Raw genomic sequence first — 17,975 nt, 5'->3', positions numbered from 1 at the left:
TTACCAGTTCCGGGTGCTCCCCCAAGACCACTGCTTGCTCGGATGTTGAATTGCAAAGATCGGGACACGGTTCTGTTGGAAGCTCGGAAGGCCGGCGGGATTCGATTTGAAAATGCCTCTGTGTCCATATATCCGGACTTTTCTCCTGATTTGCAGCGACAGAGGGCGTCATATGTCCCTATCAAGCGCCGACTCCGGGACATGCTGATTCCATATTCGATGGCCTATCCGGCTAGATTACGGGTTGTGGATGGAGATCGAGCCATATTTTTTACGGATCCATCTCCTCGACGCTGATCGCTGTGGCTGTGCAGGCTGGGAGGTCATTGCCGATATATGGAACTCATGGATACCCCATATTGCGTGTAGTACAGAAGTTCCAGTTGAAAGTATCCTTATAAGATAATGATGTGATGTTATAACATGTTATCTGCAACCTGCTATGGGGGGCCTGAGTTCTGTGTTATAAGCTGGGCAGTTTAGTCCTCATAATCTCTTCCTTACGTGTTCTGAATAAGAGAGATGGGGGACCGTTAATATGAGTCAGGTTTTAAAATGTTTTATGATATCTGGTGGATGGGATGCTGGTCGGGAGAAACGCTATACCTATACAGATAGTGTGTTTGCGGCAGAAATACGCTAGCCGTAGACACTACCCCCTAGAGTATTGGCTACGAAGGTTTGCTCCTGTTGAGCAATGTCTGTTCTTGATGTTGTTATGAAGGATATTGAGTCAACTCACATTACCGCAGAAATTGGCATAAATATTGTACACCTACGAGACATAGAGGGAACTGCAGACGGGGTTGGGACAATTGACACTCAGGGGCTTGTGGTTAGGATCCTGGGCTACGGTGCCCCAATATGTGTTAACAGTACGAAATGGCAGGATTACGGTTAATGTCCTGGAATGTCCGGGGTATGGGGTCTCCTGAAAAGAGGCACATGATATTCGCTGCTGTGCGGAGACAGCGTCCACATTTAACGTGTCTGCAGGAAACCCACATGACACCTGATACTGTGAGGAGTTTGAGTAAGCCCTGGGTGCAGTGGGTGGGACATGCCTCACACACCTCGTACTCTAGAGGGGTGGCCATCTTAGTGCATGTGGAGCTCCGTTGGAAATTGTTACAATCCAGCATGGACCGAGAGGGGCGGTACATTTTTCTACATGCGGTTCTTGATGAATGTCCATATGTGATCTTGGAGGTTTACAATCCTCCACCAGCTTCACTGGCAATAATCCAGGAAGCCGTTCGGTTTGTGTCAGCATACCCGGGAGCACGGGTGATTATGATGGGGGATCTCAACTTGGTTATGGACCCTGGTATAGATAGATTTCAGGGGAATGGGAATAGAGGTCCTGGAAGCCCCTCACAGTTAAGTCTCCTTGTAAAGGAAATGGGATGGATTGATCTGTGGAGAGCGACACACAGAGGGATCAGAGAGTACACATGCCACACCCCACAGTACAATGCGCTGTCCAGAATTGATTATATATTTGGATCACCTGCAGTTTTCCAGGAGGTAGATTCTGTGGAACATTTACCGAGGGGGATCTCGGATCACAGCCCGATCTTACTAACATTGAAAAGGCCACAGGCAGGCAGAAGGGGTATGGGTAAAATGCACCCGTTTTGGCTTCAGCTCATTCAACAAAACGATCGTATACCGGATCAGCTATCAATATTTATAGAAGCACATGCTCAGATGGAAAATCAGTCACTGGTGTGGGATACCCTTAAGGCCTATTTGAGGGGATGTCTCCGATCCTCCATATCCTATGTAAAACGTGCTTCCGCCATGCAGGAGGAGGACTTAGCATATCAATGTTCACAGGCGGAAGGGACATTTGTTCAGGATCCCACACCAGCTAACCGGAATGCCTGGCTGGATTTGGGTAGACAGTACCTACAGGTCTTGAGGGATAAGACTTCGTGTAGTCTATTCTTTAGTAAACAATCTCATTTTGAATTGGGCAATCAATCGGGTAAAATTCTTGCTCATATGGTGCGAAACAGTTCTAGATCCCCCCCGGTGATGGGTATAATGGGGCCTGGCGATAGAACCTACACCTCCTCGAGGGATGTTCTCGAACAATTCACACAGTTTTATGATCAGCTGTATGCTTCAAAAGTTGATTATAGGATGGAGAAGTATTTGGATGGAATATCGTTTCCTACATTGACAGCCGAGCGGGTGGCAGTGCTGGATGCCCCATTCACGGTAGACGAGATTTTGGAGGGGATGGCGTCTATGGCTAAGGGGAAAGCCTCAGGGCCGGATGGTATCCCCCTTGAGGTATATCTACAGTATGGGGAGCTGCTGGCCCCTCAATTGCTGACCCTGTTTGAGCATCGTTATCGGAGCTCTGCTCTTCCGGAATCCATGTGTGACGCCACCATAATTGTACTGCTGAAACCAGGCAAAAATCCAGATGAATGTGTGTCATATAGACCGATCTCGCTGCTGACAGTGGATTACAAGATTTTGACTAAAATGCTAGCTAATAGGCTATGTAATGTGATAAAGGAGATCATCCACTCAGACCAGTGTGGCTTTATACCCGGCAAGTCCACCTCAGAGAATATTAGACGGGTACAGGTGGTGACGCCGATTGGATGGGAGGAGCAGCAGGACTGGGCGGTGGCATCTCTGGATGCGGCAAAGGCATTTGACTCGGTAGAATGGCCTTATCTGCTGGCAGTGCTGCGAAGATTTGGGTTTGGGGATGGATTTATTAATTGGGTCTCCTTGTTATATAAATCTCCACGAGTGCTGGTGAATGGGGTCCTGTCCCCATCCTTTGGCCTCCATAGGGGCACGAGGCAGGGGTGCCCACTTTCGCCACTTCTTTTCGCATTGGCCATTGAACCATTGGCTCTTAACATCAGGAGGGATCCCGCATATATGGGAATTAGAATAGGGGACAGAGAGGACCGGATAGGGTTATATGCGGATGACATGGCGTTGTTTATGGCGAATCCCAATGCCACCCTTCCTAGGGCCATATCCCTCATTAACGTTTTTGGAAGGTATTCCGGGTTACTAATTAATTGGTCCAAATCGTACCTGATGCCTTTGAGGCAGGATGACTGTGGATGGGGCACCCAGTTCTGTGGACTGCCAGTAAGACCAGAGTTCAAATACCTGGGGATTAACATTGCTAGGGATAGTTCTAGATCGTACGGGTTAAATGTAGCGCCCTTGGTCACGTACCTAAGGGATAAAATACAGGTGTGGAAAGGTCTGCCTTTGTCAGTGGCAGGACGCGTTAATCTGTTAAAAATGATAGTATTGCCGAAGTTTTTGTATGTGTTGGAGCACATGGAGGTGTTGGTGCCTAAAAGCTTCTTTAAAATAATAAATTCGCTGTTCGCGCCGTTTGTGTGGGGGGGGGAGATCTAAACTCAAGCTGTCGATTCTACAAAGACCTAAAGATGAGGCCGGAGCTGCGTTACCGGATGTTTTTCTATATTACTTGGCGGGTCAGCTCAGGTACTTGACTTCTTGGGTCTTCCCCCCCCCCCCCCCTAACTACTAATGCTGAGTGTCATTTAGCCAGGGTGTTGGGCTTGAAAACCCTGTGGCCGATATTGGAACCGCATGATTTTAGACACCGCTCCCTGCTACCCTTGCATAAGTTGGCCAGACGAGTCTGGCAACAGGCTAAAGATCTACTGGGGTTTGAGGGGGTGGTGGCGGAAAGTCCGCTGTGGGAGAATCCGAGTTTTTCCCATTTGCACGGGATGGTGGGGAAACGTTACTGGTCCTCTAGAGGGGTAGCTGCTCTATCACAATTGATAACGGAAGAAGGGTCGGTCATGACGGTGAGTGAGATTCGGGCAGCATTCAATATACCACCGGGGGATGAATTATATTGCATACAGCTCCATCATGCTCTATTAGCACAATTTCCACTGAACTCCGTGACGTTCTCTAGCTGTGACTTGGTGGTGAGGTTGAACACGCCGTTTACACGTGGAGTCGTTTCTCAAATTTATTCTTTTCTACTGGAGGCTAAAATGCGAATGGAGCCCCTTGTGGCTGAAGATAGGTGGCGTGCACTAATTCCACAACTCACAGCGGAGGAATGGAGGGAGGCTCAGGGTTCCCATTTGCTGGTTTCACCAGCGGCAAACAATAAATTAGTGCAACTGTTCATCATCCACCAATGTTATTTGACGCCCGTAAGATTACATCGTATGGGAAGAATGGAGTCCCCACAATGTCATAGGTGTGGAGAGATACGGGCTGATTTTATTCACCTACTGTGGGGTTGTCACTGGATTCTTAGCTTTTGGGAGGAGGTGGTTGCATTATTGACAGCAGTGCTGGGGAGGACGATACCTTGTAGGCCGGAGGTGTGTTTGCTGGGACTGCTCAATGAGGAACAATGGTCAATATATGAGAGGACCTTCCTCAGAGAAACACTATTCATGGCAAGGAAGGCGGTGGCCATGAGATGGATGGTGGATAGGGCCCCGACAGTAGCGCAATGGCGTAAATTAGTCAATGACATACTTCCATTTGAGAAAATAGTGTATAAACACCGGGGGAAACTGGCTAAATTTGATTTGATCTGGAATGGTTGGTGCTCATCGAATCTCACTCACTGTACAGTCCAAGGGCTATCAGATGCTCTGATTCAAGCTAGGGGCGGGAGCGGGTAAAGAAGTCGGGAGGAGGACACTTCCAGGTGCTTTGGTTTATGTTGTACAAAATGATGGGTGCGTTATTGCAGAATATTGAACTGGGGGCGTATTCCTACTTTCGTGATGTACCGGATTAAAAGTTGTGTTAGAATGATTTGATCAATCTGTACTATATATATGTGGTCTGCGAACCACGGTATAACACCATGGGTACCTGCGAGTACTCCTTTTGTATGTATTGATTCTTCTGACATATGTACTATTGAGTGTATAATGTTATCCTGATGTATGTGATGGTTTGACTCTGACCGTTACTTTTAATAAAACGAGTTTAAAAAAAAATATTAGGCCATGTGCACGTTACCAAAAAATTTGTAGAGAAAACCATAGGAAAAAGGAACGGCACCAGAACTTCAGTAAAGATGAAAATGGTTGCTTTATTCATCTCACTCAAGTGAGCGACGTTTCGGTTCAACACAAAACTTTTCTCAAGCTACCGCAAAGTGTAAGGTTTATATAGGAAGTACATATATAAATTGATAAATACTTGGTAAGTCTATAATTTATAAATACAGACACCAAATCAAAAAATTTCAACCAATCTAAAGAGTCAATATTATTAGATACGATCTAATTACTATATATTATTACTATTACATAGTAAAACACCATATGACAATTGAATCATACAGGTATATACCGTGAACAACTGTTAATAGTGTACAATCAGCAATAAGGACATGATTGGAAAGGGGCAGAGGCCAACGAATGTACATACATAATTTCAGAATGGTACAGTACCGAGTTTAGAAATTCCAAGCTAGTGACGTCCGCACTTATCTACCGCGCATGCTCCAAGATGGCGCCCAAACCGGAAGGTCGGTTGAATGAGCCGTATCAGATCACAGAGGAACTACCGTGCGTGCGCACAACGGCGCTTGCATTTCAGCAGCTATACGCTTGCGCTAACTACGGCAATTGCTTCCTCACTCTGCATATATTCTAAATAAGAGAACAATTGCTACAAAGAAAACAGGCACCAATTTTATACTCCATCAAAAAAGGTGGAGCACGACATATGTGTCTCAAATCAGAAAAAATACAGAACACAGAGAAAATCCCAAATAGCGGAACCACTGAAAAGGAAGATACATAATAGGAACTATGTCCCCAACCCAGGTTGACCATCCAAAGCAGGGGTATGACAACAACTTGGAATAATATCTCTAAATCTAGAGATTTCGATAGTACCCAACCCTCAGGCTTTTAAGGGGTAAACATAAGATCAATTATGGTCTATAAACAGAAAAACATATCCAGCAATCATGTATACTCATAATCTAAACAAAGGGGGAAAGCAAGAGATTGACATAGTGCCCTGGTTTTTGGAGAGTACCATATAAAGAAATCAACGGCCTCTGCTCCCTTGCAACAGACGTCCAATTGCTTCACAATAAGTAATGATCTGTGAAAAAAATAAAATAAATAATTGATTAGTCCACACGATATATGGACAAATGCATACAAAATATACCTGGAAAAAAGTCAAAATAAGACTCAAGTTCCTATATGTATATGAACGAACTATACTATAACGATCGGATACAGACAATAAACCTCAGGGCCAAGGCAAGTTACCCCCCCCCCCCCACTATTCTAGATATGTGGAACATATGGATATTCAATATTTAGTCCTTTGGGGGACATAGTTTCCAGTCTCATTGGGGTACCGAATCTATAATTCTGAATCGTAATTGTGACACCCCATGTTTGTTACAGAAAATGTCTGGAAACTGGTAAATCACGTCTTTTTGTGTTGATATTTGATTCTTCATCCTTACGGTTACTTCTGTGGTGGTCTCACCAACATAGTGAAGTCCACATGGACAGCTCAATAAGTAGATGGCAAAAGAAGTATGACAAGTGAAAAATCCATTAATTTTGATTGTTTTGCCAGTCTGTGGATGATTAAATGTATTCCCCTTAATCCTATTATTACAGCATAAGCAAGGATAACAGCCCTGTTTAGGTGGAGCCAAAAAGTTTGGATCTTACTTCTGGACCCAATATCGACCTTGACTAGACAATTTTAAATTCTTGCCTCTCCTGTAAACCATCATTGGCATATCCTGAAATTCAATAATTGTTGGAAATTCCCTAGTCAACAGACCCCAGTCTTTCCTTAGGATATTACTGATCTCTGATCTAAGCGTGGAGAACGTCAAGACAAAGGGTATACGAACACTCTTTTTCTTTCGTTTATTACCGTTCAATAGATCACACCTATCAAGTGTTTGAACTTGTATTTCGTTAATCTCCAAGATACTTTTAGGATAGCCCCTTGTGATAAATTTACTACGCGTTTGGTCAAGCCGTGAGGATAGTCTGTCTTCTTGACTGACTACCCTCTTGACTCTGAGTAATTGACTGAAAGGCAATGATTTTGTCATTGTCCTAGGGTGTCCACTATTATAGAGAAGAAGATTATTTCTGTCCGTGTTTTTTTTTTTTTTTTTTTTAAAAAGGTCACAAATTAGATTGTTCCCAGACACTGAGATTTGCGTATCCAAAAATTCAACAAATGAAAAAAGAATGTGACATGGTGAACTGGATCATAGGATTCATGTCATTTAAAAAAAGTATGGAACTCTTGTAATTCTTTTAATGAACCGGTCCGGATGAGGAAGACATCGTCTATGTATCGCCACCACCGCAGCACCTGGCTGAAGTGGTGGGACACATAGACGAGGTCCTCCTCAATCCACCGCATAAAATTATTTGCATATGTGGGGGCCGTATTGGACCCCATTGCTGTCCCTCCTTCCTGCAAATAAAATCGATCACCTACCAAAAAATTATTTTTCATCAAAATGAATTCAAGTAGTGATCTGACAATAAATTTTTTAATCAGACAGCCCTGATCTATCCGAATAGAATAAAGAGGCCCCAATGCCCTGCTGGTGATCAATAGAGGTGTAAAGACTCCCCACATCAAGGGTAACCAAGGTTGACTGGTCAGGGACACAAAGGTCATGAATTCTGACCAGGAAATCTGAGGTGTCCTTGATGTAAGAGTCCGCAAATGGCCTTAAGATCTTGTCAATAAACATTGACTTGCGTTCCAGCGGTTCTACGCTTGCGCTAACTACGGCAATTGTCAATCTCCAGGGCACTATGTCAATCTCTAGCTTTCCCCTTTGTTTAGATTATGAGTATACATGATTGCTGGATATGTTTTTATGTTTATAGAGCTAGTATGAGGGAATAGTGCGATAGTTTTCTTTAGACTCTCCACTATATACAAAGAGAAGATTTTCTTCGATAAGCATAGGAGGTGACCACTGAGGTTATGATGCATACCAGCGTAATTGATCTTACGTTTATCCCTTAAATGGGTTGGGGACATAGTTACTGTTATGTATCTTCAGTCTGATTTGAGACACATATGTCGTGCTCCACCTTTTTTTGATGGAGTGTGACATTTGTGCCTGTTTTTTCTTTGTAGCAATTGTTCTCTTATTTAGAATAATATATACAGAGTGAGGAAGCAATTAGCGCAAGCATCGAACTGCTGGAACACATACGCCATTGTGCGCATGCGTGGGAGTTCCTCTATGATCTGATGTAGCCCATTCATCGACTTTCCGGTTTGGGCGCCATCTTGGAGCATGCGCGGTGGATAAGTGTGGACGCCACTAGCTTGGAATTTCTAAACTCTGTACTGTACCATTCTGAAATTATGTATGTACATTCGTTGGCCTCTGCCCCTTTCCAATCATGTCCTTATTGCTGATTGTACACTATTAACAGTTGTTCACAGTATATACCTGTATGATTCAATTGTCATATGGTGTTTTACTATTATTATTACTATCTAATAATATTGACTCTTTAGATGGGTTGACATTTTTAGATTTTGTGTCTATTTATTAAGATCACGGAGTTTGCACTGAGATTTGAGCAGTGTCCATATGTATATGATAACTTCTTTCCTGTGATTGTTCAACAGGTTCAAGCAGTCTTGAAACGTAAAGAAGAGGAAGATAGGCAAATGAGAGAGCTAGTACATAGTCTGCAAGATGCTCTGGAAAAAGAGAAAGCAAAAGTCACTAATCTGGCGGAGCAGGTAAAGAATATGCTCTTGGTCACAAAGTCAGATAAAGTATGTACTTGGACATGTTTGATGGGTATCTTTGTTCTTATTTGATGGGTAATGTAAAATTTACGACACATGTTTTAGTTTGGTGACCTGTACTAATCTTTTCTTGTGGACACTGGTATTGATTTGATACATGTGTAAAGGGTTTTATTCTACGTAGTTAATTGTGGGAATCTATTTGTATCTGAATGTTTTTGAGTTTAGTGATAACAGTAAGTTCCACTAGATCTTCACATTATGGTCTTTTGATAGGTCGCTGCCGCTAAAGCAGAAGCAGCACACAACAGGAGGCACTATAGGGCTGCAGCACTTGAGCTAAGTGAGATTAAGAAGGAACTACAGGCAAAAGAACAGATGATTCAAGCACTACAAGCTGAAGCTGAAAAACTGCAGTAAGTACTGGAAAGAAAAATGAAAACTCTGAGATTCTCCCTATGCCAAATGCTAATAGATCCTAAGTAAGTTATCTTGGGTAAACTAGGTTTTGTACTCCAGTCTAAAGCAGGGTGGAGTATTTTGTCAATGGATTGCCACATTTGAGCTGCATCTAGCAAACCGTGTTCAGTGGCGGATCCCCATAGGTCTGCTATGAGCGGCCGCCCGGGAGGCCCATGACCGCCCAAAGACCACATCTTAGTTTTGTCACGTTTTTGCAGCAAATCGCGGCAAAAACCACGACAAGACTGAAGGCCCCTAGAATCAATTGTATCCTCGTCCAAAGGACGCGGATACAATTGACATCGCTGGCAAGGCAAGGGAACAATCGGTTCCTTTGCCCGCAATTCAGACTTTATTTTTATGCAGGCGGTGTGATGACGTTGGCGCGCCACTTCTTTCCGCTGGATGCAGCCTGATCAGAAGAGACCAGACCTGCATCATCGGAGAAGAGGACGGTGCTGGAACGGGGACAGGTAAGTGTGGCACGAACTACAGGGGGGTCTGTGTGGCGCTTTCTACAAGCGGGGGTGGTTATAGCCACAGGGGAGGCTGTTTGGCTCGACCTACAAGGGGGTGTGTGTGGCGCTATCTATCGGGGGGGGGGGCTGTGTGTGATGCTACCTACACGGGGAGGGCTGTGTGAGGCACTACCTACTGGGGGCTGTGCGCCGCTTTCTACAGGGGGGGTGTGGCGCTATCTACATGGGCTGTGTGTGGCGTTATCTACAGGGGGCACTGTGTGTGTGGTGCTATACCTTACAGTGTTTGAAACCGTTCAGGGGCGCAGTGTATGGTGCGATTATATTTGGGGCACAGTGTGTGGCACCATGAGAAATTTTTCTTTGTTTATAGTTATGGAAATGTTGGAAAAGTGAGAAGCCGAAGACATCTGAGTGGCAAATTCTGCAGAAACGAGTCTTGGCCAGGTGAAGTCATCATGAGGTCTGGACTGGATGGAGAAGAAATTAGAAAAAAAAGTACTAGAATCTGACAAGTCTTCACCTGTGAGTCACTGGATTTATAGAGAATCTGTCACCTCTTCTGATATGTTTAGTCTAGGAAATCCTTGTATTTCACAAAAAGTCTTTGTGCAGTCCCGGTCGGATAGACAAATGGGTGTTACCATTCCCCATGTCAGGAGGATGTGTCCCTGCACAGTGTTATACTGTCAGCAATGGTTGGAGACTGTCAGTATGTAGGGACACATCCCTTTGACCAGGGGAATAGTAATAACCATTTGTTAATGTTTGCACAAAAAAGTAGTGTTAACAATAGTTATGGCGCGGCAGGGTGGCGGTGGAGAAGGGGGGGCCCAAGTTTGGGTAACAGCCCAGGGCCTATGGTCTACTTAATCCACCACTGTCAGTGTTCCACAATAAGCGAATATAAGTCTTTATGTACTGAACTTGCTTTAAAATCTTGTCTGTTTCAACTTGTAGGTCTCAGGATGAGAAGCATTCTCAGGAGTTGTCACAGTTTCAGCAGGAATTGGCTGAGGCACGGTCCCAGTTGGTACTTCTCCAGAAGGAACTAGATGATCAACTTGCTAAGAAGCCACAAATGAATCAAGAGGTAACAAGAAGTTGAAAAATGTTCAAGCACTTTGGGCTTGAATAGAAATCCCATTGAGGACTGAATGTGTATAGCAATAAAGGCTGTGACATGTGAGGGACACATTCAGGTCTACCAACTCTTGTCATAATTTGCATTTGTACAATCACCTAAACCTACATTCACCACAATTTCATGTGGCACACATGGATATACTGACAGCACTTTTTGTGTGCCACATAGGAAGTAAAGGGCATATCTCAGTAAAGAACACCATACTCTTTAGATAGCTGACGGCAAAACTCTTTTTTGGCCCGACTGCTATTCCTCCTCACTTCCCCGTACACATGGACGCTCAGCTCGGCCGAGTGTGCATGTGTTTTTAATTTTAAGAGGGGAATAAGCTGCTGCCAGACACCTCAGGCAGCATCTTATCTCTTGCGGATACAAAGGATTGGGCATTTTGAAATTGAACATGCCGATCCCTTTTTCCCGTGACATTTCTTGTCCGGGGAGAGTTGAGACACCCCAAACACATTAGATAGTTGGCCTGTCCCGCAAAATTTGACGGGTTCAGATGGCTGTCATCTAATGCATATGGGCACCTTAAAGTGTAGCTAAACGTTTGACAAACTTTTTTGATATGTCATAGTGACATGTCAGAAGTTTGGATTGGTGGGGGGTCCGAGCACTGAGACCCACACCAGTCGCTAGAACAAAGCAACTGAAGAGCTCTTGTGAGCGATCAGCCGCTTCGTGTCTGTTCGGCTTTTTCCGGGAATAAATGTGTCGGTGTACGGACTCAATAGAAAGTCTAGGGGCCGTACTCCGATACATCCTCTTTCCGGAAAAAGCCGAACAGACACAAAGCGGCTGAGCGCTCACATGAGCTCTTCAGCTGCTTCGTTCTAGCGATTGGTGGGGGTCTCCGTGCTCTGACTCCCACCAGTCAAAACGTCTGACATGTCACTATGATGTCAGAAGTTTGTCAAACGCTTAGCTACACTTTAAGTGTAAAGTTGGCCATATACACTAGATGTATGTGGGCCGAACCCACCCATTTTGGCAGGACCAGCCGACCATCTAATGTGTATGGCGGCGTCGCGAAATGCCCAATCCTTAAGTTGGTTAGTAGCTAAGCCACTGCCAAAGGAGTCTGGCAGCGGCTTTTTCTCTTCTCCTTATTGAAAAGACATGCTTGCTCGGCCGGGCCAAGCGTCCATACGTAAGGGGGGGGGGGGGGGGGAGTCGGGAGACACCGTGGCCAGTTTAAGCTTGCAGGATTTTCCTCGAAGCAAAAGATATACTGATTCAATGACCATAATCTTCATAAGATTTGTTTGTCACAGGGATTTTTATATCCACATATCTGCCCTTTTTCTTTTACAGCTGTGTTTTCTGCAGTAGCATTTGTACATCTAATACATCTTGTGTCTCTTTTCTCCAGGTAGAAGATCTAAAGTGGGAAGTGGAACAGAAGGAGCATGAGATTCAATCTCTGAAGCAACAGTTGGATATGACTGAGCAGCGCAACCAAAGAGAACTAGAGAATGTTCAGACGCTGCTTCAGGTATACAAAACTTTGTAAAAAGTTATTTTGATCATAAACCATCATCTGTCTCCTCTAGTTATTAGTATTTACAAGCAGGTAATGATGTATTTTAATTTTATTTTATCTTTGGTAATACAATAAAAAAAATACCCTTTAATCTAATAGATCTCGGTGTGAATGAGAGTAAGCTAGATTGTAGCAGTTTACTAGTTAACAAACACCCAATAAAGGGGTACTCTCAGCTTAGAATATTGTAGCATATCACTTGAATATGCCATAACATTCTGATCAGTGAGGGTCAGAACTCCTGGCCACCTGCTGTGCAGTAATTGCAACAGAGTCCCATTTAAGTTAATGGGGCTGTGTTGCAGTTCCCTGTACAGTGGGTGACTTGGAAACCCTGTTGGACCTCTGCCGATCAGTAAATGATTGAACGTATGCTATATGCCATCACTTAATATGATGGTCTATAATGGTAAAACCTTTTTCGCATTCAGGAAATATCAGGCCTAGTTCACATCCTGTTTTTGCCTTATTTTTAGTGTGTACGTCCGGAAAGCTCCCAATGTACACACTAATGTGACTATCACTATTGCCTTGCAGCGCTGGGGTCCTGGGTTCAAATCCAACCAAGGACAACATCTGCATAGAGTTCGTATGTTCACCCCATGTTTGTGTTGGTTTCCTCTGGGTACTCCGGCTTCCTCCCACACCCCAAAAAATATACTGATAAGGAATTTAGATTGTGAGCCCCGATGGGGGCCGTAAATGAGGACCTCTGTACAGCGCTGCGGAATATGTTTTGGTGCTATGTAAGTAACAGAAATAAATAATCTGGTCCATAGGGCTCCATTAGCCTGCTGAAGAGCAAAAGAGTGTTCTTTTGGTCTCTGTTGTGCTGATATACGTCAATGTACTTTATAGGTCGCTGTACGTGTATGGACATTGACGTCAGAAGCTTTCCCGGGCACAGCACTTGAGGTAGCGCTCTGCCCAGGTGGGCTCTGGCCACATATCACACAGTATGCTTGTACAGTAGGATACGTTGCAGCCATCTCTCAGAGGTATACGTCGGGAGTCCTTCTAACAGAAGGCTAAAATTCAATAGGCCTTACTATGTGCTTGCATGGGTAATTTTCACCAGTATCATCTGGTTTAGTACATCTTGGTTTGGTGATCCACACAGCCACAATGTGGTGTTTTCATTGGATGATTTATAACTCTGTCCTCTTGTTAAACCATAGAATCTCAAAGCTGAACTTGAGGTTGTACGTGAAGATCTAACCATGACTCAAAAGGACAAGTTCATTCTGCAGACAAAAGTGACTGAACTAAAGAACAGCATGAAGACATTGCTACAACAGAATCAGCAATTAAAATTGGATCTTCGACAAAGCAGGACTAAGAAGGTGCGAAAGTAAAAACAAAAATGTACTGCCAGCCCTACAAAAATAATAACGTTTGTTTAGGGATCACTTGCTAACAATACATGTATTTCTCCTACATAGGCTTTGTTATTTAACACAATTAAAACCATAATTCTTGTTATGATACGTCCTAATTTAATTAACATTTCTTAGCTTAGGCGAAGTTCACACTACTACTGTTCTCTCGTTTAGGTCTCCCCCGTCAGAGGAAGAGATGACCGAAAATCCAATTGGAAAGCATTGCTTTCCGTTTGAATAACCATTGATTTCAATGGTAATTCTTTTGTTCCAGTTGGATTCAGTTTGCCTCCGTTCCGCTAGGTTAACTTTTTTTTTTCATGAAAGCAAATGTGCTGCACACTGCACTTTTGCTTTCGTAAAAAAAAAACTGAAACCTAGCGGAACAGAGGCAAACTGAATCCAACTGAAACAAAAGAATTACTATTGAAATCAAAGGTAATACGGAAGCAATGCTTTCCAATTGGATTATCGGTCATCTCTTCCTCTGACAGAAGAGACCTGAATGGGAGACAACGGTAGTGTGTACTTAGCCTTACCAATATCTCTGATCAGTATGACACCTCTATATGAGGAAAAGGAATAATAATAATGTTGGAAAAACATGTTTTAAAACCTTATTTAATATTGAGAGCTTCTGATACTCCTAAAGGCTTGATATCTAACCAACTGTTTCAATTATTGGGCAACATATGAAACCATGTATGACTGGCTTTAATCTTCCTGGGTAATATGTGAATTAATAGCTGTAAAAAATAAGTGAAATATTAAGCCCTTCCGGCACCACGCCACAAGAGTATGTAGTGGGGAGTGGCTAGTGCCCACATTACTCTGTACTATTACCCGTGCCATAGGCAGTGGGTTTAAGACGATCCAGGCTGTTTAACCCCTCAGATGCCACAGTCCATACTGAGCGGGGCACCTAAGTGGTTTTGCAGAGGGAGAGTGCTCCCTGTGTAAGCCCATCGGCGTGATCGCAAGGTGTCAGCCGGGGGGCCCAACAATGGCCTCCAGCTCTGTCATGTCAGGACCTAGTAGTCTGCTTGTCCGGTAGCACTGACTGGCATAATACACTGCAATTCAGAGGTATTGCAGTGTATTATCTTAGTGTTCAAAGGATTGCATGGTCAAGTCCCCCAGCGGACGAACGAAAAACGTAGTCAAATAATGTTTATAAAAAAAATGAACAACCACCTTTTATTTTCATTATACAGTGTTTTATTATTTAAAATGTTTTTGTTTTTTTAAAAAGCACATAATTCGTTTCGCCACGTACGTAATGAATCCTCGTATAAAATAAGCACGTTATTCATCCTGCGCAGTGAACGGCGTAAAAATGTAAAAGCAATGCCAAAATAGCGATTTTCGTTCATACTGCCTTCTTCAGAAGAGGAATAAAAAGTGATCAAAAGTTGTATATACCCTGAAATTGTGCTAATGAAAACAGTCATCCCACAAAAATCAAACCCTCATAAAGCTACGTCAACGGGAAAACAAAATTTCTAAGTATTGAAATGCGATCAAATAAAATTAGTTTTTTTTTTTGTACAAAAGCAGTAAAAGTTCAAAAACACAAAAACGATATCAACTCGGTATGGTTGTAATTGTAACGACCTTCAGAGTAAAGTTCAAATGTAAAATATATATAATGTGTCCCGTCCACCCCCCCCCCCCAAAAAAACTGTTATTCAGTACATTGTGTACCCCAAAATGGTGCCATAAAAAAATACAGCTCATTCTTCAAAAAAACAAGCCCCTACACTACCCTAAAACTATAGCTTTCAGAATGCGGAGATGAAAAACATCAAAATTCGCTTTGTGCTTAAGGCCCAAACTAAGCAACGTCGTTGAGGGGTCAAAATCGGTCATCCAATTAAATCTGCTGTAGATGGGAAATCTAAAATGCGGTCAGGGAAGGCAAACCGGAGCTTTTTAGTGAATGGCGCATGTTACCAAGCTGCTGTCCTTGGCAGCTCCATATTGGTGTATACTTGCTTTTTAACATGTGCATTGTTACTTCGCTGTGTATATGTAGCACCATCACCCCCAATATTAATAAAACCACTATTGTATTAGTGTGGCTAGGCGCATTCTTCTTAATGTTGCATGCATTATTAATTTCCTGCTTTTCCCTATAGAGAAAGGAATTTAAAGGAGACGTTACATCATCTAATCCTGTGACTCCAGTTAAGATACCGGACTGCCCTGTACCAGCTTCCCTGCTAGAAGAGCTCTTAAAGCCGACTACGATCAGCAGAGAGCCTCTGAAAAACCTGAACAGCTGCCTGCGCCAGCTAAAGTAATACTACTTAAGGGGCACAATATTACAACCATCAGATTTTTGAATCGTTAAAGGAGCTTTGTGTTTTCTCATTGTAACTTAGGTCACAGAAATTGAAAACGCCAGGGATATGTTCTTTTGTGTTGTCAGCAACCTATTTTTGTGCTGCTGCTGCTTCTTGTTTTCTTGTCGTTGCATGGATTTCTGGTACAAAACATTGGCTCTAGATCTCGCAGAGATTAAGCACTTATATCTTTACATTATATTACAAACAAGAAATATGTTAGGCACATATACAAATTTGTATGAGGGGAAAGAAAAAAAAAAAAAAGATTTCCTTCTGTTCTTCAGATCAATTTACAAGGCAAAAAAATTGTCGTATATACTTCTATACTACAGAAGTTGTGCTGGCGTTTTTTAGTTTTTTTCTTCTGAACAGGAAAGTAAATTGCCCTTCTAAAAAGTTGGTTATATTACATTGAGCTTATAGGACATTGCATAGCTAATTCGCCTTTTATATTGGTTTGCTCTTGGTAAAAAAAAAACGCATGACAAGCAGATTTAGTATTTATATACGTAATATATAGGCATATCCGGCGTAGTTTACCATTACAGGCATATGAATGGGACTTGATATGTATAATGGGATAGCTTTGTTTGTGATTAAAATACAATGAATTCCTACTCAAAGGGACTTAACCAGTCTGTTAATCGTGTAATGTTTGCTTTCCAGGCAAGAAATGGACAGTCTCCAAAAGCAAATGGAAGAGCACACCATAACTGTGCATGAATCTATGACTTCATGGACTGACGGGCAGCTACAAGACTTTCCATTACCTGACACCCAAGTTGTGACCAGTGCACGGCTCCCGCTGCAGGATCACAACCTCAACACGAATGATAGAGAAAGAAAAGAGCAAGCATTATAGACTACTACTGTCTATTGTAACTGCTTTCTTTTTCTGGAGGGAAACCTTCCTATCTGTATCGCTGTCTGGCAGCAAAAAAAAAGCACAGCACATTTTTTTGATCATTAAATGTCTTACGGCAAGAAACATCGTTGGACTTGTGGGGATCTGATGGCTTGTATATTGTGTAAGTCATACATATGTTCTGTGCCTTTAGTAACCACCCGATTTATAACAAAAATGAAAGGTTGGATGTACCTTTATAGTCTTATTTCTAACTATTTCACGGCCCTATCTTTCATTTCACGGCCCTATCTTTCATTTTTCTTCATGTACTTCCCTCACAGAATGCACAGGAATATTGAAGGAAGAATATTACTAGACGCATAGGCTTTTTAAAAACGTATGCTGCCCACTTGTGCCTATTTTATTATGGAAATATCACCATTTAAGGTTTTCTAATTTACGGTATGTCACAGGTAGAACCCTCTAGTGTTCTTATCATCATGATAAAAAAATTCTAGCATTTTGAAGGCAGCTTCTACAAGTAATTGGTTCTGTGTAGAAAAACGTACATTCCCTGAGAATGGTCTTCAGATAAAGAGTGGTGGTCAGAGGGGTGTGATGAGTTCACATCCTCACTCAAATGGTTATAATGCCCACATAACTAAAAGACTTTGCAAGCGTATTGATGGTGCCATGTAGTAGAAACAAATCTGAACTGTCTTGGTAAGATGTTTGGTAAGGCCTTACACATTGTGAATATGATCTGTGTAAATGTGTAGTTTATTAGAGGGTTTATCCGGTGAAAGAATATTGATGGCCTATCACAATATCACATGTATTACAGTTTCCTCTCATTCCCTTTAAGAGGGATCGGCTGGGGTGTCGGGAGTCGGACCCCAGCCGATCAGATATTTATTGTCTGTCCTGAGGACATGCAATCAATTTTCTTTCCCCCGAATATCCTCTTTAAGATGTGCATG

General features: G+C 42.8%; 1 protein-coding gene across 2 annotated transcripts in view; it reads left to right on the top strand.

Moving 5' to 3' along the window:
* GOLGA3 (golgin A3) overlaps positions 1 to 17,136 on the top strand; it is a 52,848-nt gene extending 35,712 nt beyond the window's left edge. For both annotated transcript variants that reach the window (XM_075832671.1, XM_075832680.1), the window contains exons 18-24: positions 8,665 to 8,781; positions 9,067 to 9,206; positions 10,692 to 10,824; positions 12,251 to 12,373; positions 13,600 to 13,764; positions 15,939 to 16,099; positions 16,815 to 17,136. In XM_075832671.1, the coding sequence (XP_075688786.1) occupies positions 8,665 to 8,781; positions 9,067 to 9,206; positions 10,692 to 10,824; positions 12,251 to 12,373; positions 13,600 to 13,764; positions 15,939 to 16,099; positions 16,815 to 17,010 (1,035 nt within the window). In that variant the 3' untranslated portion in view covers positions 17,011 to 17,136. The remainder of the gene's footprint in view (positions 1 to 8,664; positions 8,782 to 9,066; positions 9,207 to 10,691; positions 10,825 to 12,250; positions 12,374 to 13,599; positions 13,765 to 15,938; positions 16,100 to 16,814) is intronic.
* The last annotated feature ends 839 nt before the right edge of the window (positions 17,137 to 17,975 follow it).

The sequence above is a fragment of the Rhinoderma darwinii genome, chromosome 1 (assembly GCF_050947455.1).
Source record: "Rhinoderma darwinii isolate aRhiDar2 chromosome 1, aRhiDar2.hap1, whole genome shotgun sequence".
Taxonomy (NCBI): domain Eukaryota; kingdom Metazoa; phylum Chordata; class Amphibia; order Anura; family Rhinodermatidae; genus Rhinoderma; species Rhinoderma darwinii.
Note: the sequence above shows the minus strand (reverse complement) of the source record. Positions and strands in the feature narration are given on the sequence as shown.